Below are 24,896 nucleotides of genomic sequence, written 5' to 3' on the forward strand. Positions count from 1 at the left end.
GGCTACTGTTGGTGGAACAGGAACACTGTTGCAGCTGGCCATACCTCCTTGGAAACCTACCTTCGGCTATAAATACCACAAATGATATGACCATCTCATCTTATCATATTATCATCTTATATCATCATATTATACCTGATATCTGCTCTAGTAATCTCTTAAATACACATTTATATTTAAAGAGCAATCTAGTCTGATTCTCACGCCGGAGGGTGGTCACAAGGAGGAACCCCCCCCCCCTTCTCAGTGACAAGCTCACGGTGTCTGTTTTGCAGGTTATCAGAAGAACCATCTTTTCAGGGTCTAACCCCTCGTGGGAAACATCTATCTAACCCCCAGGTTACCAGTAATCTGCCCGGGGTCCGGTTAGTGTTTCTTCACATACCTTCGGCTATAAATACCACAAATGGTATAACCATCTCATCTTATCATATTATCATCTTATATCATCATATTATACCTGATATCTGCTCTAGTAATCTCTTAAATACACATTTATATTTAAAGAGCAATCTAGTCTGATTCTCACGCCGGAGGGTGGTCACAAGGAGGAACCCCCCCCCCCCCCTTCTCAGTGACAAGCTCACGGTGTCTGTTTTGCAGGTTATCAGAAGAACCATCTTTTCAGGGTCTAACCCCTCGTGGGAAACATCTATCTAACCCCCAGGTTACCAGTAATCTGCCCGGGGTCCGGTTAGTGTTTCTTCAATGACAATTGTAAAATTTCCCTTGTAAAAAGTAATATGATATTAAATTTATATATATGCATAAGTAAACAATAAAAAGTACTTGTACAGTTCTATGTGAGATTTTTTAAACTAACACTTTTGTTTGTATACCTAAAACTCGCATAGTCGCATGTACTTGTAATCATAAGCCTATGTGCAGCTGTTGATGTTAGACCATCCGTTATGGCTTAACTTGCAATGGCTAAATAAAGAATCGCGTCACTGTCATGTAGATAGTGAGACTTAAACTAGTCTGCCCTTTAACTAGCGTGCTTTTGTAAATTAACTAGGCTTAACTAGATATTGCGAAAAACACACACACACGCACTTCCCCGGCCATTTTCGGGACTGTATATTTTCAGAACTATTCACCTACAACAACTCATAATCATATTTCAATCCATGGTTTCGCAATCCAACATTCGGTTTGAAGATTCAAAGATGATGCAAGGCTAAAACACTCTAGCGATCACCTCCGGATGAATGATTCTTGTAAGATACTTTGTGATTTAATTATATTCGGTTATTTGGGATTGAATTATAACATCTTAAGTTACTTATAATTCAACTTGGGTTTTATCATTTAAACGATTGGTTGTGCACGTCATACTTTGATATCTTGTTGATTTGGTGTTTATCAGTTTGGTTTTTGTTTATGTTCTTGCAAGATATATTTTTTTGTATTGGTGTTAATAGAACCCGTTAAGTGCGGTTTCACAAGTATCACTAGTTTAACTCACTTATAGAGTGACCGTTAATGGTTTTTTAATGAACAAGATTAGTCTATTAATTAACTGTGAAAATCTGAAACCCAAAGTGGTTACTCCTCTTTCCAACGGTTTTCACAACTAAAAAGTAATTTCTTTTTGCATTTGTTTTTCACAATCAAATTCTCTAAATGTAGCTTGACATCGTTTGTTCAACCTAGATTAATAGTTAAATAGCATTTTCCAACAATTTCTTATGAAGATGACCTTATGGGACTAAAGAATGAAATTAAAATAAAAATAAAAATTATGGGGCTAAAGATAAGGGGCCAAAAGTGTAAATGATTTTTAAAGAACCAAAACTGAAAAGGTGAAGGACAAAATTGTAAGTAATCTTTAAATAACCATAAACGTTCGTGGAGGATTATGCCTAAAAGGGCATATTTGTGCTCTTAAAAATTGTTAACCACATGCATTAAGTATCAACAGTACTTAAAATTTAATCTAAGAAGTCTTTATGTTATACATATAATATAGTTGGATGATCTCTTATTAATTTGTGTTGTGAATTTAACATACACACCTATACTCGGTCTCTCTGTCTGCATACACATACATGCATGCATTTATATATAGATATAAGTGGATAGATGTATTCTTTTAAGTAGGGCCCCCCTAGTCCCATCCCCTACACAAACACTAGTTTGTGACTTATGAGTATACAAAATACATCCACACATGTGTATTTAAAGAAAAAACATATTTGAAGTGGTTCTAACTTTTAATTAGAGTAAAAAAAACATTACCAACATTTTAACCAAGTTTAATTAGAGAGATAGATATGATATATAGATGCAGTGGGTCAGAAGAAGCATGCAAACATTAAGGCATGGTACTGTCACTTTGTGTTTGTACATGTATATATGATCTAACCTTTTGTTCTCTCTAGGACCACCTTTATAACATATTCCCCAAACACCAGAGAACCACTGTTTACTTGTCCCACCCTTTATCAACTCAAGCATACCCTCTCTTGATATAAATATCACACCTTTCTTGCATCAAAAAGCACCATAAAACACACACACACACTACATAGTACACCTTTATTGCACCATCAAAAGCACAAACTAGCTACTACTATACAAATACTTGCATGCTAGATTAATCTTAAAAAGGAATTTCATAACAAAAAGAAGAAAGAATTGAAGGTGGTAGCTAGCATGGACTGGAATGATATGAATCCCAGACCGTTGATTATTCCTCGACCTGCAGTGCAAAGCTCGTTTGCATTTCGTTACAACTATAACAATGATCACTATGCCTACCCACCTGGTAAGTCGATTCTCGCTCCCTAAATTTACTCTATCATATATTATGTGTGTCCTTTTGTTAATCCTGTAACTAAATTCTTTTATTATTGTTTTATTTTATTGGTTTATAATTTCCTTAGTTAATTTATTCAAAGGTTGCATATTTATGGAAATTAACTCAAGGTCTTCAAAATTAAGCTTAGTTTCATAGTCTCTTGACTTTATCTTTAGTTTCCATATAAATTACTAGTTGATTTGATCTACATTAATTTCTTGGAGTGTGTAAGATAGCATACATATATGTAGAGGTGTACAAAAAAACCGGTTTGGGACCGGTTTTAGGCAAACCTAACCGAACTGGTTTGGGTTTAAAACTGGTTTCACCCAAACCGGTTCCCAACCCGACCCAAACCGTCAGTTTCAGGACCGGTTCCCCTTAAGATCTACCAAACTGGTTTTAAAACCGAACCGGTTTGAGAAAAACCGGTTTATAAACCGAACCGAACCGACGTGACCAGGTCGGCCTATCTTGTGTCTAAACCGGTTTATAAACCGAACCGGTTTGAGTCAAACCGGTTTTGACCAGCCATTGACCAAAACCGGTTCGGTTTATAAATCGGTTCGGTTTGGGTTTAAAACCGGTTTTGTACACCTCTACATATATGTATAATTTCAAAATTACTTCTTGAGCATACCCGAGTCGATCTATGTGAATCAAGAGCTTGTTCTACACAATGATTTACATGCATATACTAACACATTTATATATATGTGTGTTTCCTTTTAAGTGTCAAGAAAATGGAGAGCAAACAAACCATGCTAGGTTTATCATAAAATATCGATAATTTAACTGGTTTTGTATTAAGCCGTTCCTCTATACACATTATATACCAAATCTAAACATAAACATCACTTAAAAAGAACTTAGTATCTTGCACGCATGCGCATGGTCTATACTCACTAGTTTTCCATATGTTAGAAGACTCGTTGCGATACATACAAAATTATTTTCGAATAACGACTTATTTAAATTAGAAAGTGAAAATGTGGTTAATTTTTGGCATTGAATTATATAAAGATCTTATGTTATGGTCCTTCCACACAATCAATATTTTCACAATGGCTAACATAACAGCCTCAAAATATGTGTTAATAACTGTCCATTAGGAATATTTAACAGACATATATATAACGATACAAATAATGCAAGAATAGAAGAGATGAAGCATCAAATGATGCAGGCGCCATTAGCGATGATGGAAGTGAACCAAAACGAGTATGAAAACAACAATCTAGACAAGAAGAAAAGGCTAACAAGTGAGCAGTTAGAGGCACTGGAGAACACTTTCCAAGATGTGAAGAAACTTGACACTGATACAAAGATGAAGCTAGCCCATGACCTCGGTTTGCAGCCCAGACAGATTGCGGTGTGGTTCCAGAACCGACGTGCACGATGGAAGAATAAACAACTCGAGTGCTTGTATGACACCCTTAAACAAGAGTTTGATGTTGTCTCTAGGGAGAAACAAAAGCTTCAAGAAGAGGTACTAATTGATCAAATCATTCAACTGTATTGTATAATATTGTATTGATATAAAAACTACAAAAACTGTTCTAATATATTTTGGATCCCTTAAAGGTGTTAGCATTGAGAACCATACTACATGAACAAGTTAGCAAGAGACAAGGGGCGGGGTCTAGCGCGGGGTACACCTACAAGTCCGGTACTGAAGATACTGTTGAGAGCACATCCGCAGCTGCCAACAATCAGCTGACACTCAGTCAACATCAGCCTGTTGGAGCCATGATTGCCGCTGACAGCAACTATACGATGAACTATGATCCGGCCCCTTCGGCACCTATGCCATCTTACTCTAACTGGCCAGTTTTTTCGTCTTATCCATAAATTCCTAGATCTAGGAGCTAGCTTTTCGTTTACGAGATCATCAAATAACAGTTTTTTAGTTTTGTTATAGCAAGTAGAATTTAAGAAAACGTTATTAGATAAGAGTTGTTATGTATCATGATACTCGTTTCTGATGTGTTATTTACGTATCTGACCCTTGAGTGACATCAATTCACTAACAATGACTGTTAGTATATCTTGTGGAGGAAACTAATACTCATTACCATAGCATTAAACCTTTTCAAGCACACAAAGGATTTAGGATTCTATTCGATTTCTAGGCGAAGGTTAAAGAACCGAATTTGAACCCCGAACCCGAATCACTCCTAATATATAATTGGTTCTAGGGTTGAAAAAGAGCCAAGCTAAGCCAGGTTAGGCTAAGGCTCGGCTAGTTTTTTTCAACGAGCTAAATTGTACGTTGAACTTGAGCTCGACTTGTGAAATACTCGAGCCAGCTCATTTGTTTAAGAAAAAAATAATAAAATAATTTTATATGCTTACACATGTGTAAATAAAAAGAAAAAAATATATATTTATAACATTCACATAATGCACAATTAACAAACTACAAAATATATGATTTATATATATAGAGTTAGGTTAAAATAAAAACTCACTTGAGTTGTGAAAACTCTAGAAACTCATTTTAACCACATGTTTTTAATTAAAATTTAAATCTTGTGGTCTACAATTAAAGTTAATAAAAAATGTAAACATATATATAAAATTTTCTCTCTCCTGAAAACATATATAAAAATTAGTAAAAAATGTTAAAAAATAGCAAAAAAAATGTTTTTTTGATTTTTTGATGTTTTGTATTAAATGTAACAACATATATTACAGGTGTAACAAAAAAAAACGATGTTACATAGGGTTTTCACAACTCAAGTAGGTTTTCATTTTATACTTCCCCTATATATATATATATATATATATATATATATATATATGGGTTAGGTTATAATAGGAATTATACTTTTTGTAGGAAGGATAAAAAGTAATCTTATCCATTGATTTTGAATATGGAGGGTTGAGATTAATTTAGGGGGAGATCAAGTGTGAACACAAGATAAAGGGCATAAAAGGAATAACACATTTGTTGACTTTCTCTCTCCACATGCAAGGCACATGCCAAATTCCCCCATCATCTTAAAACGTCCATAACTTTTTTTTACGACGTTTTTATTGAAAAACAAATTCACCATAATAACGAGTGTCTTTTTATCTTTTATATGAGTACCATATGTAATATAAAAATTAAAAAAAAAATTAGTGGGTTTTTTACAAATTGTGTTTTACCGAATTGTGTTTTACAAAATTGTGTTATACAATAGTATTTTTCATTGTGTTTTTTTTTTCATTGTATTTTTTCCATTGTGTTATTTACATTGTGTCATACAATTGTGTTTTTATCATTATGTTTTTTTTTTCATAATGTATTTTTCCATTGTGTTTTTTCGTACTTTTCCGACGAGGTGGTGGCGGTGGGTGACGGTTGTGGTGGCGGTGGGCAGTGGAGTGGTGGTGGTTGTAAGAGATGAGTGAAGATGTAATTGGGTTTTATGTAAGTGGGTTTTTGAAATTAATTTAAGTGGGTTTTGATATTAAAGTATTAGACTAAAATACCCTCCTTCCTAGCCTTCTTAGGAAAATCAAACTTCTTAATTGAACCTAACCCATATATATATATATATATATATATATATATATATATATATATATATATATATATTTCAAAACTTGGGTTATACTTTTGGGTTATAACTGATATATATTGAAAATGGGCTTTATTTAAACGAGCCAACAAGCCAGCTAAACGCTAACCAGCCGAGGTTGATTGGCTCGGCCTTAATTGGCTTGTTTACAAAACCAAACCGAGCTGGCCTGGCTCGGCTCATTTACAAACAAGTCGATTTCGTGCAAGCCAAAAGCCATGTGCTTCTTGAAAAGCCGTAGTAGTTCTACATAACGAAACTAAAAAACAAAACTATCCAACCTAACCGTGGTAGAAACATAAACTCTCTACATTCTGTACATGCAACACCATGTTCCATATATCCTCCTGCCCTATTTTCCTGCTTGTTTTGACATGTTTTCTCTAACTACGAACTGCTACAAAACTCAAGAAATCCCATGAACTCATGATTATGGATCATCCTGATGCTTTTGTCCACACCAATGACCCCTGCGCATTGATCCGAGTTTATCATATTTTACATCTTCTCAAGCATAAAGCCAACAAAAGCGGATTTCGAAAGTTACCCATTGTAAGAGCACTGACAAAGATGACTGCCGAAAGAATGAATACTATAAGTGAAGCTCTCTGCAGAAATGCAATAAGTCTTCTTATGAAGAACTGACCCCAGAAGCCAGCCATAACGGATACCGCCATCAAATATAAAGCTAAAAGTCAAAAGGATTCAACGTGAGCGGGTCAACTTTGGCAGTTTTTTTTTTCTAATCTCAAACGAGTCAAACAAAAAATAAAAGTCCATATTTTTAATGGATACATAATTGAAGCATTATTATCTAACAAAAACTGAAAGTGGACCGAAAGTAATGTTTGCGGATTGAAATTAAATGGTGATGAAGATTATACCATGAGGAATCGGGAACCGCTTCAGAAGGTAAAACTCGACCACAGATAACGATGACGAAAACATCATCACAAATGTAGCCGTTGCACTTGCAACCTATGCAATATCACATGTTACAACTCTATCATAAATGCTGAGTTTTTATAAATTTTATTGAATTAAAGATGTATACAAGTTGTGTACCTGTGGCATGACACCAATCTCAAGTAAGAGAGGTCCAAGAATGAACCCGCCACCAGACCCCAACAGGCCGCCAACAGTCCCACCCAAGATCCCACAATATGCACAGAACATAAGGTTGGGTGCGGTCCAGTCGATTGCAGCCTCACAAACCGAGTCAGGGTTCCCTGTGTTTTTTCTTTTTCTGCTTTCTTTGTACAACTTAACGCATTCATACCCGAATACAACTAGTGCTATCGGAAACTGCAAGAAACATAATTAAATATGGCTTGAAAAGCATGTACAAACGGGTGACGATTATTGAGATATCATCGTTTGTAACTTCAGATTACCTGTATTATGGTGACTACCCAATATGATGTACTGCATACTATTAAGCCATTCTGCAGGAAAGCACAGTTTTGAAAAGTCAAAGGTTTGACTTATCGAATTCGAATTTATCATAGGTGAGGTTAGTGTTTTAGCTTGAAATACTTCCTAATATATATTATTTCATTATGTTAATGTGGCTATATGATTTTTTCCCTAAAGAGTTACAACTGAAGTCGATTTAAAACAAGAAAGAATATGTTTGACTCTTGAAAGTCAAACTATGCTTTAAATTTTGGATGGAGATGAAAATGAATGCGAAATCGTTACCTTAATGATCTGAAGAGCTAGAAAGGCGGCCCATACGACTATCAGGGCTGTAAGCATCTTCCAGCGTAAATTGAACCGAAAAATTTGCTGCACATTTTGGTAAAACGATAAAAAAGGGATTACACGATTTATTAAGTTGGCTGAAAACGTGAATTGTCAAACAAAAACGAAGTTAACGGTGATCACCATTGGCGTTTTCTCTTCTTTAGGAATCAGTGGCTTGTACGCATCTATTAGCACTAAATATAAAAATAACATAAAAGTCAAAGAATAAGATTCATGGGATATTCATAGGACAAAAAAAAATTCATGGGATATTCATTAGACTTACATTCCCCTCTAGAATTAACGAATTCTTTTGGCCTTTTAACTTCTTTCTGTCATAATATCAAGAACAAAAAGTGCGATCATAATATCAGAAAAGTTTGCATTTTTAACAATCTTTAGATGCTATAATCCAAATCAATATAATCCTTTTCACCTTCATTATTGTCTCTTCCTTCCACATATCAATAGCCTTGAAGAAAGACCTTAAAGATGTCCCTATTAACAATACGTCATTACACGAAAGTGAGTTAATGATTGCCTAATGAATATTTAAGACTCATTTGGTTATAAAAACAAACATCTAAATGAAAAATTCTATCTTTGGTAATTAAAAGGTCTACTCTACAAACAATCGCCGAAACAAGATAATTAATAATATTATAACAAGCAATTCTCTGTTTGTCGGCCGTTCAAAAAAAATTACTATTATAACAAAAGAAACTTTACCTGAAAACAAGAGAATGATGAGAATAGTGATGAGCCAATAAGGGAAAACAACACTAAGAGTCACACCAAGAGTGATTCCAAGCATGAGCATAGGCTGAAACAGGAGTGCTAAATCATAGTCAATGATTGGTACTTCTCTGTATGGATGTGGTATCCTTAGATTGTACCAAACTGATGATGCTGATGCCCCCATTATCATACCTTCAACACAACCCACATCATATTTCAATCATAAACTCAAATCAAAGCCAATATTTAACCCTCAAAATACCCAAGTTAGAAACTAGGGGAAAGTTAACGTCTATGCGGTCGATATCGCCGATATATGGTAAAATATCGGCGATATTGACCGATATCGGAGCAACATTTGACCAATATATAATTGTTTTAAGCCTTGTTTATCAATTTTTAGTGTTCAGTGTTAGTGTTTTAAGTGTTAATCAGTTCCTACCTGCTACGATTGTTAGTGTTTTGCAAGTTGCAAAAGGTTAATTTGCTAATGGTAAGAGAGTATACTGAATTATCAGTGTTAAATTCAATGTTGCAAAAGTCGCTAGGCGGACCTTAGGTGGCCGACTGGGGAGTTAGGAGTAGTCGGAGTACTCAGAGAGTACTCGGACATGGTAATTATAATGAAAATTAATTTTTGGACATTATATATTTGCCAAAATAAGCATGATTCACATAAAGGGTACTCTAGCTGACTCAGCAACTTTTGAATGACTTTTAACTGACTTTTAGAGAACCATAGCCTGCCTAGCCCGACTTTTGACCACCTAGCCCGACATTTTGTCCGACATTTTACCGACTTTTAGAAATTCCTAGCCCGACTAGCCCGACTTTTGACCGCCTTCGACTAATCTAAGCCGACTTGGAAAAAGTCTCCAAGGTAGGGGCCGAGGACCGACTAGTCGGCCTTGGAATCCGACTTTTACAACACTGGTTAAATTTCAATATATATGAATTTTAAATGATACTAAAATTACCGATATCTTACTGCGATAACTGATATCTCAGATATCCGTACTTGACCGATATCCGATACTTTTCCGCATTAACTGTTTAACTTAACGCGCACAAACTAAAAAGTTACACAAAACATGCAAATCAAATAGTGTAATTATATAAAGTAGTTGTTTTGTACAGTATACATGAATCAATTTTGATGAAACTGAATCAATCAAGAAACAGAGTAACATAAACCTAATTCTGTTTTCAGTACTTGTACCAAACTGATGATGATGATGATGATGATGCCTCCAATATCATACATTCAAATTCAATACAACCCACATCAAATTTCAATCATAAACTCAAAATTAAGTCAAAATTCACCCCAAAAATACCCAAATAATTAAAAAAATAAGGATCAATTTTAATGAAATTGAATCAATCAAGAAACAGAGTAACAAAAAGCCAACGCAACCCACATCAAATTTCAATCATAAACTCAAAATTAAGTCAAAACTCACCCCAAAATACCCAAATTAGAACCTAAAATGATCAATTTTGATAAATGTGATCAACCAAGAAACAGAGTAACAAAAACCCAATTCTGTTTTCAGTAATTCAATCATTATCATACCCAATAAGTCAATAACAAATAACTCAAAACCCACCTCCAAAATACCCAAATTTTAAACCTTTGAAATCAATTTTGACAAAATGTGATCAATCAAGAAACAGAGTACCAAAACCCCAATTCAATTTTCACTAATTAACTCCCAAATTGATATGAAAAGAGAAAAAAACATACACTTAGAAAGAGCAGCAGCAGATTTAGCATCAAAACCGATTATTAACGTAAGCATGGGCACGAAAATGCCGCCGCCACCGACACCGCCAACCGTTCCAAAAGCAGAGCCCAAGAACCCAATTACAGTTGCCAACACAAGTCTCCAATTCAACTCCAATTCCTGTATTAATTAAATCCCAAAATCAATTCAAAATAATGTGAATTAATGATACAATGAGGAAACTTACGGGCCAGATTTTGTCGTCGGGTTGTTTGGGATTTGGGGAAGAATGGAGGAGTGGTTTGTGGGTTTTGTGAATGATGTAGACGGTGAGGATGACAACCGAAAAGACGATTGATAGACCGAAAACGAACCCGCGTGTCGCCATTGATGGATTGATTGTTGGTGTGTGGAGATGTAAGCTTTGGGGTTTTGAATATTAATGGCTTCAATTTATGGAGGTGAGGAGGAAGAAGATGAAGAGCGGTGCTCACGTGTGATTCAAATATGGGAAAGTAATAATAATAATAATAATAATAATAATAATAATAATAATAATAGTAGTAGTAATAACCCGAACAGGGCTGGTACTGATCTTGAATTTTTCATAAATTCGGTACATGTATCGAAAATGTTCGGGTTGGTACCGGTATCTAGAGGTGGACAAATAAATCGGTTAACTGAGCCGACCCGAAAATTGAACTGAAACCGAATCGGTTTGAAACCGATTGTGTAGAAACCCATTTGGAACCGATTGAAACCGTAGGTTTGGAATCGGTTTGTAATTTTCTCCATCAAAACCGGTTCCAAACCAGTTAACTGAACCGAAACCGGTCAAACCCCGAACCGTAATCGATCAAAACCCGAACCGAAACCGATCATACCATGGTAAGAAACCGGTTTCAGCCCGAACCGAAACCAATCATAAACCGGTTTTGACTTTCCTTGACCAAACCGAACCGGTTTTGAGTTTTAAACCGATTTGTGCATCTCTACCGGTATCGTAGACAACATTCGGTAAATACCAGTACAGATTAAAATTTTCTCAATTCTGATTTCTTTTAGAAACTTGATGCTGGCACTGAAATGCTCGTTTACTACCGATATAAACTACCGATATCATTTGCTCGGCCCCTAGTTTTAATAATCTTAGCGTTTCCCAACTTAGAATATTCTTATCGTCATCGCTCCCAACCACCATTTATCATCAAGAGTCTCTCCGTTACTAGAAGATCAAGATTAAATATTTTGTTTTTATTTGAATTGAAGTTTCTGATTTTATCTTTATTTGGTTTTTAAGTTGAACTATGATTATCATCTATAAGCTGAGATCTAGGATTTATTGTTATTACTTATTGTTATTAAGAGCATCTATAAGTTGAGACCTTTGGTGTTTGTGAATATATATGTTAAAAAAATGGCGTTTTTTTTTCTCTATCAGTTTAGGAATTATTTGGTAGTCTCTTTAAAGACTATTAAGAGTCATTTTTGAGAATTTTCCTATTTTTAAGTTGTCAATTATGTGTAAGTGATTGTATACACATGTTAAAGGGTGTTTATTGTTGGAAAATTTAGTAAAATGTGTTTTACTAATATAATAATGAATGACATATATAATGAGTGGTTAGTGTAAATAATGCTATTTTACTAATTATGTTATGACTACTACTGTCTTGTCTTCAAATTGATGGTTTATATGACCTATTTTTTTGAACGGCCAACAAAAGCAAATTTATAAAATAAAAAACGACAAGTATAAGCCAAATAGACTAGCAAGACACTAGTCAACACAACCCCCAACAACAATTACACTTTAAACCTACACCAATCCTCCCATGACAAAAGAGGTCTTCCGGATCTATTTTTAACCCAAAGATAATATTGCTCACAAGACCACCCGCAGTCGCCACCAAACCGTTGAACACAATGTCATTGCGGGCGTTCCATAAACACCACACCGAGACCAAACAAACCGCATGGAAATGCTTTTAATAGGTTCATATGACCTATTAAAAGCATTTCATAAGAGCTCAAGAGTCTTTTTTATTACAATTTAATATGCCAATTAACTCTTGTTTATGGCATCCCGGTGTAATCTCGGGCGCATGGCCTTTTTCGACAGTATATGCTGTTTCGGCTGTTGTATCATGGGAGGCAGACGAACTCTTTAATAGAGACCCGGAATCTGTTTTAAGGAACTCTGTAACATCCTAAAATTTTAATGATGAATAAAGGAAGTTATGTTTAGTGATTTCGCGTAATTGATTAATGTCGGGGAAGGAGCGGGTCTTGGACTTGGATTAATTGAGATGGGTTAAATGAGAATGGGATTTCAGGGATATAAATACCCCCAAAATCCCAAAATATCTTCATTTACATCTATTTCTTCACACACTCAAAACACACACATTCTAACCGATCAAGATTCGAAGCCGAGACCCGAGATTTTGTTGATAGATCTGAGTTGGTAAGGTAAGAACAAATCCAACAAAGCTAATATTACTGAAAATGGTTAGGATTGGATGGGTTAACCGGACCCGAATCCCAAACTGCCCAAATCGGACCCCTAAAACGTCGATTTTAGGCCGATTTGATGGTTGGGATTTGTAGGCGCCGATCATACGATTCCGTGGGTACCAAAATCGAGTTATTTGGCTAAGAAACGAAGGATTTATGGGCAAACAGATCTGCAGCGCGATAACTTCGCCTGCAAGATTAAGTTCGCCTGATGAACTTCGCCTTCAAGCGTAACTTCGCCTTCAAGCGTAACTTCGCCTAAGGATAACTTCGCCTGAAGCCAAGTTCGCCTAAGGGTAACTTCGCCTGAAGTCAAGTTCGCCTAAGGGTAACTTCGCCTGAAGCCAAGTTCGCCTAAGGGTAACTTCGCCTGAAGCCAAGTTCGCCTAAGGTTTAACTTCGCCTGAAGCCAAGTTCGCCCGAGGTTTAACTTCGCCTGAAGTGAAGTTCGTTTAGAAAATAAATTAAAAAAATCTAATGAAAAATGTGTTAAGACAGTTAATGGAAATAAAATTTTTCCAAGCTGACCTAGCAGCTCGACCCCAGCCAGGGGCTCTGCCCCTTGGACCCCGCTAGGGGCTGCCGCCCCTAGACCCCGCTGCCAGGGGCGCTGCCCCCGGACCCCCGTTCGTTGTGGGTAGTAATTAAGACTGGAAAGATGTTATAAGTAGAGATAGTTAAATTGATATGTATACTTGTTATACAGTCAGCCGTGCACAACTGAAGAAAGGGATTACGATCAACGGAGAACGTAACCGTGTTCAGGTGAGTTTCTAGCCCCATTTATGTGTTATGTTTTCGGGACTGTGTGCATACTCAACATGTTTGTTAATACACTTATCCTAAGAGATAAGTGTATGCCTTATGTGGATAATGTGAAATGTATGAATGATTGCTTGATGGTATGTGAACGATCTTAGGATATTGCACGTATTGTCAGGTTGTAACGCTATGTATAAGGTAAGTATGTTATATATGTTTATGTGTATGAACATAATAGAGATAATAGAAGAAATAAATGATAATGTATGGTTGTATGGTTACGAAAAGGGTACCGAGCCCTAATAATACTCGAGGTATGATGTATGGTTGTATGGTTACGAAAAGGGTACCGAGCCCTAATAATACTCGAGGTATGATGTATGGTTGTATGGTTACGAAAAGGGTACCGAGCCCTAATAATACTCGAGGTATGATGTATGGTTGTATGGTAACGAAGAGGGAATCGAACCCTACTAATATTCGAGAACTAGGGAACCGAACCCTACTAATATTCGAGGAAAGAGGGTACCGAGCCCTAATAATACTCGAGGAAAGAGGGTACCGAGCCCTAATAATACTCAAGGAATGTAGGGCGTAATGCTCTTTATAACATAAGATATGAAAGTAAGTTAATACAAAAGAAAGTAAGAAAGTATGAAAGTAAGAAAGTATGAAAGTAAGAAAGTATGAATGTATGAAAGTATGAAAGTATGAAAGTATAAAAGTATGAATGAAAGAACATAATGTTATGTGAATGGTATGATTATGTGATTATTTAGAACTCACTCAGCGTAGCTGACTTTTAGTATGCACGCAGGTGAGTAGGATGAGGCAGCTCGCTTGAGGAGACACATGGCACTGAACAAGAATCTGGCATCTGAAGACCTATGATGTGTTAATTTTAATGCTTTAATGTGAAGGACAATAAATGTTTTGAGACAAGTTATGAATTATGTAAAGTTTTATGAAAGTTTTATATTCCGCGTAAATGTTTTAAATTAACTCTGATATTTAGAACTGTGTTTATGAGTAAATCCAACACGTAAGTAGGGTTACCGGTAACGGGGCCTTACAAGTTGGTATCAGAGCAAAGTTCGAGAGATTTAAGCATCCTACATGCTTAGACTCGAACAGAGTATGGGATATAAGTAAGAAATGAAAGAAGATGTCAGTCCAAGAATGCCATGTGTCGCTCAAGCAAGATTAGTAAAGGTAAATTGTATGATTAAATGATATATGTTAATGAGAAAGAAAATATATGTGAACAAAAGGGATAGGAATAATTGATTGTTGATTTGACTAATTGCTTAAGTAGAACCAGCACAAATAGACTCATAAAGGGAAGTGTATAGGACACGGAAAGCAATGTGATCAGCTAATCACAGCTGGCCACTGTTATTACCTGTTAGCCTTGCTATCCTTGTACTAAATAGTTCCTTGAGTGATGATGTTTGTGTTTTCCCCTTAGAATACAATGGCTGGAGCTGGAGACATTGTTGGAGCTGGAGGTCGCACTGGACGACGTGGTAGGCCTCGTCGTGTCCAGCAACCTTCGGTTGAGACAGCTTCCAACACCGAAGCTGAAGGAAGCGCAGCTGGAATAAACCCGGAGAACAATGAAGGAGTTCAACTGGATCCCGCCATTCAAGCAGCTATTGTTCAAGCTGTGGCCACTGCTGTGAAGAATATTACCCCGGGAAGGTCTGCTGGAAGCCGTGAAAGAACTGTTGAAGGGGCAGGTGGTAATGGTAGAAAGGATGACGAGAGGGAAAGGGGTGACTCAAGTGAGGTAAGGTCTGTAAAAGACGATGATAGGAAGAGGGGCCGAGGCGGTTGCAACTATAAGTCCTTCAAAGGTTGTGACCCGCCTAAGCTGACTGGTTTAGGAGACGCGATCGCTACCCTTCAGTGGATAACCGCCATGGATAAGGTTATCCGCATTAGCGAGTGCCGTCCCGATCAAGCTGTCGGTTATGCCACCCAATCGTTTGAGGATGAGGCTATGTATTGGTGGGAGAGTGTGGAGCAGAGGAAGACCCGAGAAGAGATCAAAGAGATGAGGTGGGACGATCTGAAGGAGTTAGTAATGAAGAAGTTCTGTGCTGACGCCGAGGTTGAAAGGGCGGAAATGAAGTTCCTAAACTTGAAAGCTGGGACGATGACACATCGTGAGTACACTACAGAATTCAACCGAATGTCTAGGTTGGTACCCGATATGGTCAGCACTGAGGCTAAGAGAATCAAGTGTTATGTGAGGGGATTACCACAGAGAATCCGCATGTTAGTCAGGACAAGTAAACCTGCTACTTTCGATTCTGCTGTTGAGCTCGCAGAAATGGTCTATGCAGACCTGGCTGCGGATGATGTAGTGGTGGGAGATGAGAAGAAAGAGAAGAAATGGGTCGCTTCTGCTAAACGACCCGGTACCCAGATGTGGAACCCTAAGAACAAACAGCCGAGAGTTTGGGAGAACAGGTCGTGCAAGACTTGTGGCAAGGCGCACAGTGGTGAGTGTAGGTGGGGAAAGGGTTCGGATACATGTCACAAGTGTGGAAAGATACATGCCGGAGGATGTAGACTTGGGTCGAATGTTTGCTACAAGTGTGGGAAGGCAGGTCATTATGCTCATGAGTGCAGTTCTAAGCCTGCATGCTACAAGTGTGGTAAGATGGGTCATTTTGCTAGGGAGTGTACCGAGAGTGAAGCTGGAGGTAGTAGAAGGAAGGATGCCGATCAAGCTGGGCCAAGAACTAAAGCCTACATGCTGACCCAAGAGCAAGCCAAGCAGATTCCTGATGTTGTGACCGGTACGTTCCTAGTAAACGGCATTTCTGCTTTAGTATTATTTGATTCTGGTGCGAATAGAAGTTTTGTAGGTACGACATTTAGTAAACTCGCTAAAATGAAAGGCTGCCGAGTGTCTGAAACTTTTGTAGTAGAAACCGCTAGTGACACTTCGGTTAAAATAACAAAAATGGTTAAGGACTGTAAGATAGAATTGGAAGGACATGAGTTCCCGATTACCTTGTACGTTATGACCTTGGGAGGGTTCGATGTGGTTTTGGGTATGGATTGGTTGTCTGAGTTTGAGGCTCAGATAGTATGTAAGAGTAGGATTATAAGGTTAAAGTCATTGGATGGTAGCGCGGTAACGGTCTATGGTGATAAGGAAAGTTCTGGGCTCAATGTCATTTCGATGATGAAAGCCGAGGGTTTGCTAAGGCTAGGGTGTTGTGCCTACCTGGCGTATGTCGTCAACGCTACGGCCGAGACGAAAGAAATGAAAGATGTTCCTATTGTGCGCGACTACCCAGAAGTATTCCCTGAGGATCTTCGGGGTTGCCACCAGAGCGAGAGATAGAGTTTCAGATAGATTTAATACCAGGAGCCCAACCTGTCGCAAAAGCGCCTTACCGTCTAGCACCGTCCGAGATGAAAGAATTGATGTCACAACTGCAAGAACTCCTTGACAAAGGTTTCATAAGACCGAATGTTTCCCCGTGGGGCGCACCAGTATTGTTCGTGAAAAAGAAGGATGGTAGTATGAGGATGTGCATAGACTATCGTGAGTTGAATAAGCTTACGGTAAAGAATAGATATCCGTTGCCAAGGATTGATGATCTGTTTGACCAACTGCAAGGTTCAAGTTGGTTCTCACGAATAGATCTCAGATCAGGCTACCATCAGCTGAAGGTGAAAGAGGCAGACATCCCTAAGACAGCGTTCCGAACGCGGTATGGACACTACGAGTTCCTCGTAATGTCATTCGGTCTAACCAATGCTCCTGCAGCATTTATGGACATGATGAATAGGGTGTGTCGACCGATGTTGGATAAGTCGGTTATCGTCTTCATTGACGATATATTGATTTATTCAAAGAGTGAGTCTGACCATGCCGAGCATCTGAGAGAGGTATTGGAAGTTCCGAAGAAAGAAAGGTTGTACGCCAAGTTTTCGAAATGCGCGTTCTGGTTAAGAGAAGTGCAATTTTTAGGTCACGTGATTAATCCGGAAGGAATTACCGTGGACCCAGCTAAGATTGAAGCGATAACGAATTGGAAGACTCCGCAGAATCCGACTGATATACGAAGTTTCCTAGGGTTAGCTGGCTACTATAGGAGATTCATCGAAGGTTTCTCCAAGATAGCCGCACCGCTGACCGGTATGACCCGAAAGTCGATAGTATTCAGTTGGGGAAAGTTTCAGGAAGAAGCCTTTGAAGAATTGAAGAAGCGGCTCACGCAAGCTCCAATCCTTACTTTGCCCGATGGCGACGAGGATTTCGTTGTTTGTGCTGATGCCTCGCATCAAGGGTTAGGTTGCGTGTTGATGCAACGGGGGAAGGTGATAGCTTACGCGTCTAGACAGTTAAAGGTCCATGAAAGTACTTATCCGACGCATGATCTGGAGTTAGCAGCTGTAGTGCATGCTCTTAAGTACCATCTGGGTGATTGTGGACCGTTTGACCAAGAGTGCTCACTTTCTGCCCATACGAGAGGCCATCTCGTCAGAAACGTTAGCAAGCTTGTTCATCAAGGAAGTTGTAACCAAGCATAGAGTACCGTTATCGATCGTGTCCGATAGAGATACACGGTTTACTTCGAGGTTCTGGAAGAAATTCCATGAAGCTATGGGGACGAGGTTGAACATCGGTACGGCGTATCATCCTCAAACTGATGGACAGTCCGAAAGGACGATCCAAACCCTTGAGGATATGCTACGTGCTTGTGTTTTAGATTTTGGTGGAAGTTGGGATAATCATCTGCATCTGGCAGAGTTCTCCTATAACAACAGTTACCATTCAAGTATTGGTATGCCACCGTTTGAGATGCTTTACGGTAGACGATGTAGAACCCCGGTGTGTTGGGGCGAGATTGGTCAGAAAGAAATGGGAAGCCTAGAAGTAGTTCAAGAAACGTCTTCAAAGCTCGATCAGATCAAAGCAAGATTGAAAGCCGCGCAAGACAGACAAAAGTCTTATGCAGATAAGCGGCGACGACCAATTGAGTTTAGCATGGGTGACTATGTGATGCTCAAGGTCTCGCCTTGGAAAGGAATTATCCGTTTTAGGAAAAGAGGAAAGTTGAGTCCGAGGTACATTGGACCGTTCAAGATTGTAGGTCGTGTGGGTGAAGTAGCTTATAAACTGGATTTACCCGATGAGTTAGAAGGAATTCATTCAACCTTCCATGTTTCTCATCTGAGGAAGTGTCTAGCTGATGACACGTCTCACGTGCCATTAATGGACATTGAGGTTGATGAACAATTGAACTACATCGAGCAACCGATAGAGATCGTTGATCGCAAGGAGAAGCAGCTTCGTCACAAGATTATTCCTTTGGTAAAAGTAATATGGAAACACCGCAAGGGATCAGATGCTACTTGGGAAGCCGAGGATGAGATGCGCAAGTTTTACCCTAGTTTGTTTATGTAATAGTTAGGTTTCGGGGACGAAACCTCTTTAAGGGGGGAAGACTTGTAACATCCTAAAATTTTAATGATGAATAAAGGAAGTTATGTTTAGTGATTTCGCGTAATTGATTAATGTCGGGGAAGGAGCGGGTCTTGGACTTGGATTAATTGAGATGGGTTAAATGAGAATGGGATTTCAGGGATATAAATACCCCCAAAATCCCAAAATATCTTCATTTACATCTATTTCTTCACACACTCAAAACACACACATTCTAACCGATCAAGATTCGAAGCCGAGACCCGAGATTTTGTTGATAGATCTGAGTTGGTAAGGTAAGAACAAATCCAACAAAGCTAATATTACTGAAAATGGTTAGGATTGGATGGGTTAACCGGACCCGAATCCCAAACTGCCCAAATCGGACCCCTAAAACGTCGATTTTAGGCCGATTTGATGGTTGGGATTTGTAGGCGCCGATCATACGATTCCGTGGGTACCAAAATCGAGTTATTTGGCTAAGAAACGAAGGATTTATGGGCAAACAGATCTGCAGCGCGATAACTTCGCCTGCAAGATTAAGTTCGCCTGATGAACTTCGCCTTCAAGCGTAACTTCGCCTTCAAGCGTAACTTCGCCTAAGGATAACTTCGCCTGAAGCCAAGTTCGCCTAAGGGTAACTTCGCCTGAAGCCAAGTTCGCCTAAGGGTAACTTCGCCTGAAGCCAAGTTCGCCTAAGGGTAACTTCGCCTGAAGCCAAGTTCGCCTAAGGTTTAACTTCGCCTGAAGCCAAGTTCGCCCGAGGTTTAACTTCGCCTGAAGTGAAGTTCGTTTAGAAAATAAATTAAAAAAATCTAATGAAAAATGTGTTAAGACAGTTAATGGAAATAAAATTTTTCCAAGCTGACCTAGCAGCTCGACCCCAGCCAGGGGCTCTGCCCCTTGGACCCCGCTAGGGGCTGCCGCCCCTAGACCCCGCTGCCAGGGGCGCTGCCCCCGGACCCCCGTTCGTTGTGGGTAGTAATTAAGACTGGAAAGATGTTATAAGTAGAGATAGTTAAATTGATATGTATACTTGTTATACAGTCAGCCGTGCACAACTGAAGAAAGGGATTACGATCAACGGAGAACGTAACCGTGTTCAGGTGAGTTTCTAGCCCCATTTATGTGTTATGTTTTCGGGACTGTGTGCATACTCAACATGTTTGTTAATACACTTATCCTAAGAGATAAGTGTATGCCTTATGAGGATAATGTGAAATGTATGAATGATTGCTTGATGGTACGTGAACGATCTTAGGATATTGCACGTATTGTCAGGTTGTAACGCTATGTATAAGGTAAGTATGTTATATATGTTTATGTGTATGAACATAATAGAGATAATAGAAGAAATAAATGATGATGTATGGTTGTATGGTTACGAAAAGGGTACCGAGCCCTAATAATACTCGAGGTATGATGTATGGTTGTATGGTTACGAAAAGGGTACCGAGCCCTAATAATACTCGAGGTATGATCTATGGTTGTATGGTAACGAAGAGGGAATCGAACCCTACTAATATTCGAGAACTAGGGAACCGAACCCTACTAATATTCGAGGAAAGAGGGTACCGAGCCCTAATAATACTCGAGGAAAGAGGGTACCGAGCCCTAATAATACTCGAGGAAAGAGGGTACCGAGCCCTAATAATACTCGAGGAATGTAGGGCGTAATGCTCTTTATAACATAATATATGAAAGTAAGTTAATACAAAAGAAAGTAAGAAAGTATGAAAGTATAAAAGTATGAATGAAAGAACATAATGTTATGTGAATGGTATGATTATGTGATTATCTAGAACTCACTCAGCGTAGCTGACTTTTAGTATGCACGCAGGTGAGTAGGATGAGGCAGCTCGCTTGAGGAGACACATGGCACTGAACAAGAATCTGGCATCTGAAGACCTATGATGTGTTAATTTTAATGCTTTAATGTGAAGGACAATAAATGTTTTGAGACAAGTTATGAATTATGTAAAGTTTTATGAAAGTTTTATATTCCGCGTAAATGTTTTAAATTAACTCTGATATTTAGAACTGTGTTTATGAGTAAATCCAACACATAAGTAGGGTTACCGGTAACGAGGCCTTACAAACTCGTGGTTATACATTAACACCGCTTTTATAATAGTTTGGCATATTTAGACTTACGGTGTTAAATCATTAACACAACTTTACATGTTTCGATGCACATGTTTGCCACTCGCCTTATGGTATACATGTCGTGTACTAGTAACTTATAATGCATCTTAGAATTTTAATCCTTCTTAGCTTAATCATGCATCCTATAATATGTTTTATTTTGTATATGATTATTAGGATGATGCCATGTGTTATTTACGGAGATGATTTCATGAAATAATAATTTAGTTTAAATGATAGAGTTACTAATACTTTTTTAGTGTTTTAAAACCGGTTCAAACGGATCGGTTGAACCAGTTAAACTGGATTTCGCACAGCAGGCCGGTATTTTGAGCCAGGTATTTTTGGCCGGTTTGCTAGAACATCGTACCCGTGGTTTTTTCTAAAATATCGGTTTTTACCGGTAAACCGGTTTTATGTCCAAGAAATTTTTGATATTTGCGACTTATATTTTATCAAAATTACCTTTAACCCAACAATTAATATTCAAATGTGTAAACATTAGGACTGTTTTTTTTTAAATTGAGTGATTTTGTATTATTTTTTTAATATGAATTAACTTTTGGATTATTTTTTGTTATGAAATTATTTACTTTTGGGTTATTTTTGGAGTTAAAGTTGTATTTATAGGAAATTATAAGGTAAACTATTCAACCAGTTGAACCTCCCGATATAACCCGGTTCAACTAGTTAGACCATTTTTTAACGCAATCCGATACGAGTAAAAAACCGGTTTTTAAAACATTGCTTTTTCTTATAATAAAACCACTTAAGATTTTTACTATTATTCTATGATTATGAACCTTGATAATTCTTTAATTGGAATGACCTTATGGTGATGATTGATGTGTAGAAATGAAAACGAAATAGAAAGAATTATTTTTGAGTGAATTTCTAAATGAATCATTTTGAGTGAATAAAGAAATAGTGTTTGTATGGTCATAATTCGTTATCTAGTCATTTCACTGTTCCTAAAATATCATCATCATCGTACTCAGTATATCCCACCAATAGCAAAGCTATAGTAGGGTCTGAGGAGGGTAAGATGTAGACAGCCTTACGTCTACCCCATAAGGATAGAGAGGCTGCTTCCGGTGAGACCCCCGGCTCGATAGTAGTTTTGCATCAAGCCTTGGACATAAGGCACATAGCACTAAATCATCGGGACACCGGCTGATCGATGCATGTACCCTTGTCTTTCGGCTATCAACGCCACTACATGATGCCTGATTAACCGTCCGTCACTTTTAACGTTATTTTCACGAGATTAGTAAAATAACGTCAAAATTAGTGCAATTTCACTTTTGCCCACCCGAGGGTTCACACATATATACATCATATGTGCGTACCGCAAGCAGGGCTAACTGTTCCTAAAATATCCTAAACTAATTTCATCCACCTTTGTTTTTTCTAAATTTTAATTACATTTCATCGTTCACCTACATCACCTCCACCACCCTACCACCACCGCCCACTGTCACCCCACCACTACTCATTGTCACCTCCACCGCCACCAATCACCTCGTCCATTTCCACCCACCATCGCAACCAGCGCCCGCCACCACAACCAGCACCACCCATTCCCACCACCACCATCCACCATTATTGCATGTCGCCACCACCGCCAACCACCATCACTGACCACTATCGCCACTCCCACCACCACAACCATCACCCACTACCACAACTGCTACTCACTAACATTTTTATTTTTATTTCTTTGTCTTTTTTTTGTTTACCAAACAACAGAAAGTAATGATTCGTTTAATTACCGCACGGTCACCATAAATCTCGACGGAATGATAATTATCAATTTCATTCTTTTGTCAATTTTATTACCTCGTTCATTCCATTACTTGATTATTATTTGACGAGTTTAACTTTTCTTGACAATTATCATTAGTAGGGCTGTAAACGAACCGAACAAAACTAGGCATTGTTCATGTTCGTCCATTAAGTTTTTATTGGACAATCAAACTGTCCTGAACACGTAAAAAAAAATATCGTGTTCTTGTTCGTTCATTCGTTAAGATAATACTTTTGTTTGTTCATTCTTTATTTCATAAACGGACACAAATTAACAAATGAACACATAATTACTTAGAAAATAAAAATCAATATTCTCTTGTGTATCAGACATAATCAACAAAAGTATATATAAAGTTAAGTTCTTTGACATATAGTTATCTGAAAATACTTAGCCATAACTATCATAAACATAGTTATTACAAAATAATGTTTCGAAGGGGTGGGGAATAGGAAAAAAAATTAATAATACAAGTAATTTAAATGCTAGAGTAAAAAATAAAATTAACAAAAAAAAACTTTAATAACCAAAAAAAAAAAACAAATGAACGTAAATGAAATATAGTCGAGCACATAATTGAACGTTCATGAACATAACTAAACAAACATAACATCTATTTATGTATGTTTGATTAATCAAACGGAATTCTTTACATCTAATTCATGTTTGTTTATTTAATAAACGCAAGAATGAAAACAAGCTTCGTATGTCATCACTATACAATAAATGGATAACTACACAATTAAGTAAGTTAAAGTAAATATCTTTATATTTTTTTTCTTCGATTGCATCTTTAAGTTAAAAGACTAAAAAAGTAAATATCTGCCAAGTTCAAACAACACTTTTATTATAACCTTGTTGGGTTCATCGAATGTAGTACATTTGTGTCGATATCTAAGAGAAGGAATAAAAAATTTAGGACATCGTATGGTTATGCACTTTTTCACTCGTCTAGTGATTAAGGTGAAATATTAATTTTTATATCACGGTGTCCGGTTTCTATTGGTTTTGTGCAAATTATTATCTTAGTGGCAAACCTTATCATTTTAGCATTGTATATAGTAGAAAAGGTTATTATATATTGTATAGCTAGTGTTTACAACCCTCTTGTTACGGAGATTGTTTTACATTATTCGTTTATAATAATTAAATACTTTTTTGGATTTTAATTTTATTTATTGTAAGAAAATTAATACCATGCTTAGGGTTTGATGATAAAATGATTCCACAAATAAATGAGATGTCATAACTCAGTTTAAAAGCTATCTCGGTTTGGTAAGACCCAAGGACCCGCTTGTTTCTTAATTATAAATATTTTTTTAAAAAAAAATCATATATTTATTAGTATATTCCTATTTTTTAGGATTTTCACATCAACTATTTGGTGAGATTAATTTTAATTTAGTGAGATGTTATAACCCATTTTGTCACACCCCAACCTAAAGCGAAAATGTCGGGCGTGAACATGATTACTCATAGCTCGAGGTAACTATCATGTAATAAAAGTGATAATATCTAATAATAATTTTTATTCCCTTTAAAACAAAACATCCATAAATAGCAAATAATTCCAAACAATAATCCATGATAATAAAAGAAATAATCCAACTTAAAAGTTAAATAAATTGTT

At 37.4% G+C, this 24,896-nt stretch overlaps 2 protein-coding genes across 2 annotated transcripts; one reads left to right on the plus strand and one right to left on the minus strand.

Moving 5' to 3' along the window:
• The first annotated feature begins 2,658 nt into the window (after positions 1–2,658).
• Positions 2,659–4,760, plus strand: LOC143626784 (homeobox-leucine zipper protein ATHB-22-like). Its single transcript, XM_077096754.1, has 3 exons — positions 2,659–2,774; positions 3,959–4,292; positions 4,388–4,760. Exons 1-3 carry the CDS (start codon positions 2,659–2,661, stop codon positions 4,652–4,654), a joined length of 717 nt encoding a protein of 238 aa, XP_076952869.1. The 3' UTR covers positions 4,655–4,760.
• Positions 4,761–6,601: 1,841 nt separating this feature from the next.
• On the minus strand, positions 6,602–10,971 carry LOC143626845 (sulfite exporter TauE/SafE family protein 4-like). Its single transcript, XM_077096796.1, has 13 exons — positions 10,831–10,971; positions 10,604–10,763; positions 8,848–9,048; positions 8,555–8,616; positions 8,405–8,450; positions 8,260–8,312; positions 8,074–8,160; positions 7,767–7,817; positions 7,438–7,677; positions 7,257–7,350; positions 6,920–7,060; positions 6,761–6,842; positions 6,602–6,716 (listed from the first exon to the last, which is right to left on the minus strand). Coding segments are annotated over exons 1-13 (1,359 nt in total). The 3' UTR covers positions 6,602–6,715.
• Between the last annotated feature and the right edge of the window lie 13,925 nt (positions 10,972–24,896).

The sequence above is a fragment of the Bidens hawaiensis genome, unplaced genomic scaffold (assembly GCF_021521415.1).
Source record: "Bidens hawaiensis isolate Kalapana, Puna unplaced genomic scaffold, B.hawaiensis_p1.1 tig00004525_1, whole genome shotgun sequence".
Classification (NCBI taxonomy): domain Eukaryota; kingdom Viridiplantae; phylum Streptophyta; class Magnoliopsida; order Asterales; family Asteraceae; genus Bidens; species Bidens hawaiensis.

What these genes read in the sequence shown, in the direction of transcription:
- LOC143626784 (XM_077096754.1), top strand. Translation starts at nt 2,659, where the DNA reads ATGGACTGGAATGATATGAATCCCAGACCGTTGATTATTCCTCGACCT. An exon ending in TATGCCTACCCACCTGGTAA is followed by an intron (nt 2,775 to 3,958) that starts GTCGATTCTCGC and finishes AAATAATGCAAG; the next exon opens with AATAGAAGAGATGAAGCATC. An exon ending in AACAAAAGCTTCAAGAAGAG is followed by an intron (nt 4,293 to 4,387) that starts GTACTAATTGAT and finishes GATCCCTTAAAG; the next exon opens with GTGTTAGCATTGAGAACCAT.
- LOC143626845 (XM_077096796.1), bottom strand. Translation starts at nt 10,971, where the DNA reads ATGGCGACACGCGGGTTCGTTTTCGGTCTATCAATCGTCTTTTCGGTT. An exon ending in AGATTGGTGTCATGCCACAG is followed by an intron (nt 7,351 to 7,437) that starts GTACACAACTTG and finishes GATATTGCATAG; the next exon opens with GTTGCAAGTGCAACGGCTAC. An exon ending in GCGGTTCCCGATTCCTCATG is followed by an intron (nt 7,061 to 7,256) that starts GTATAATCTTCA and finishes TTTGACTTTTAG; the next exon opens with CTTTATATTTGATGGCGGTA.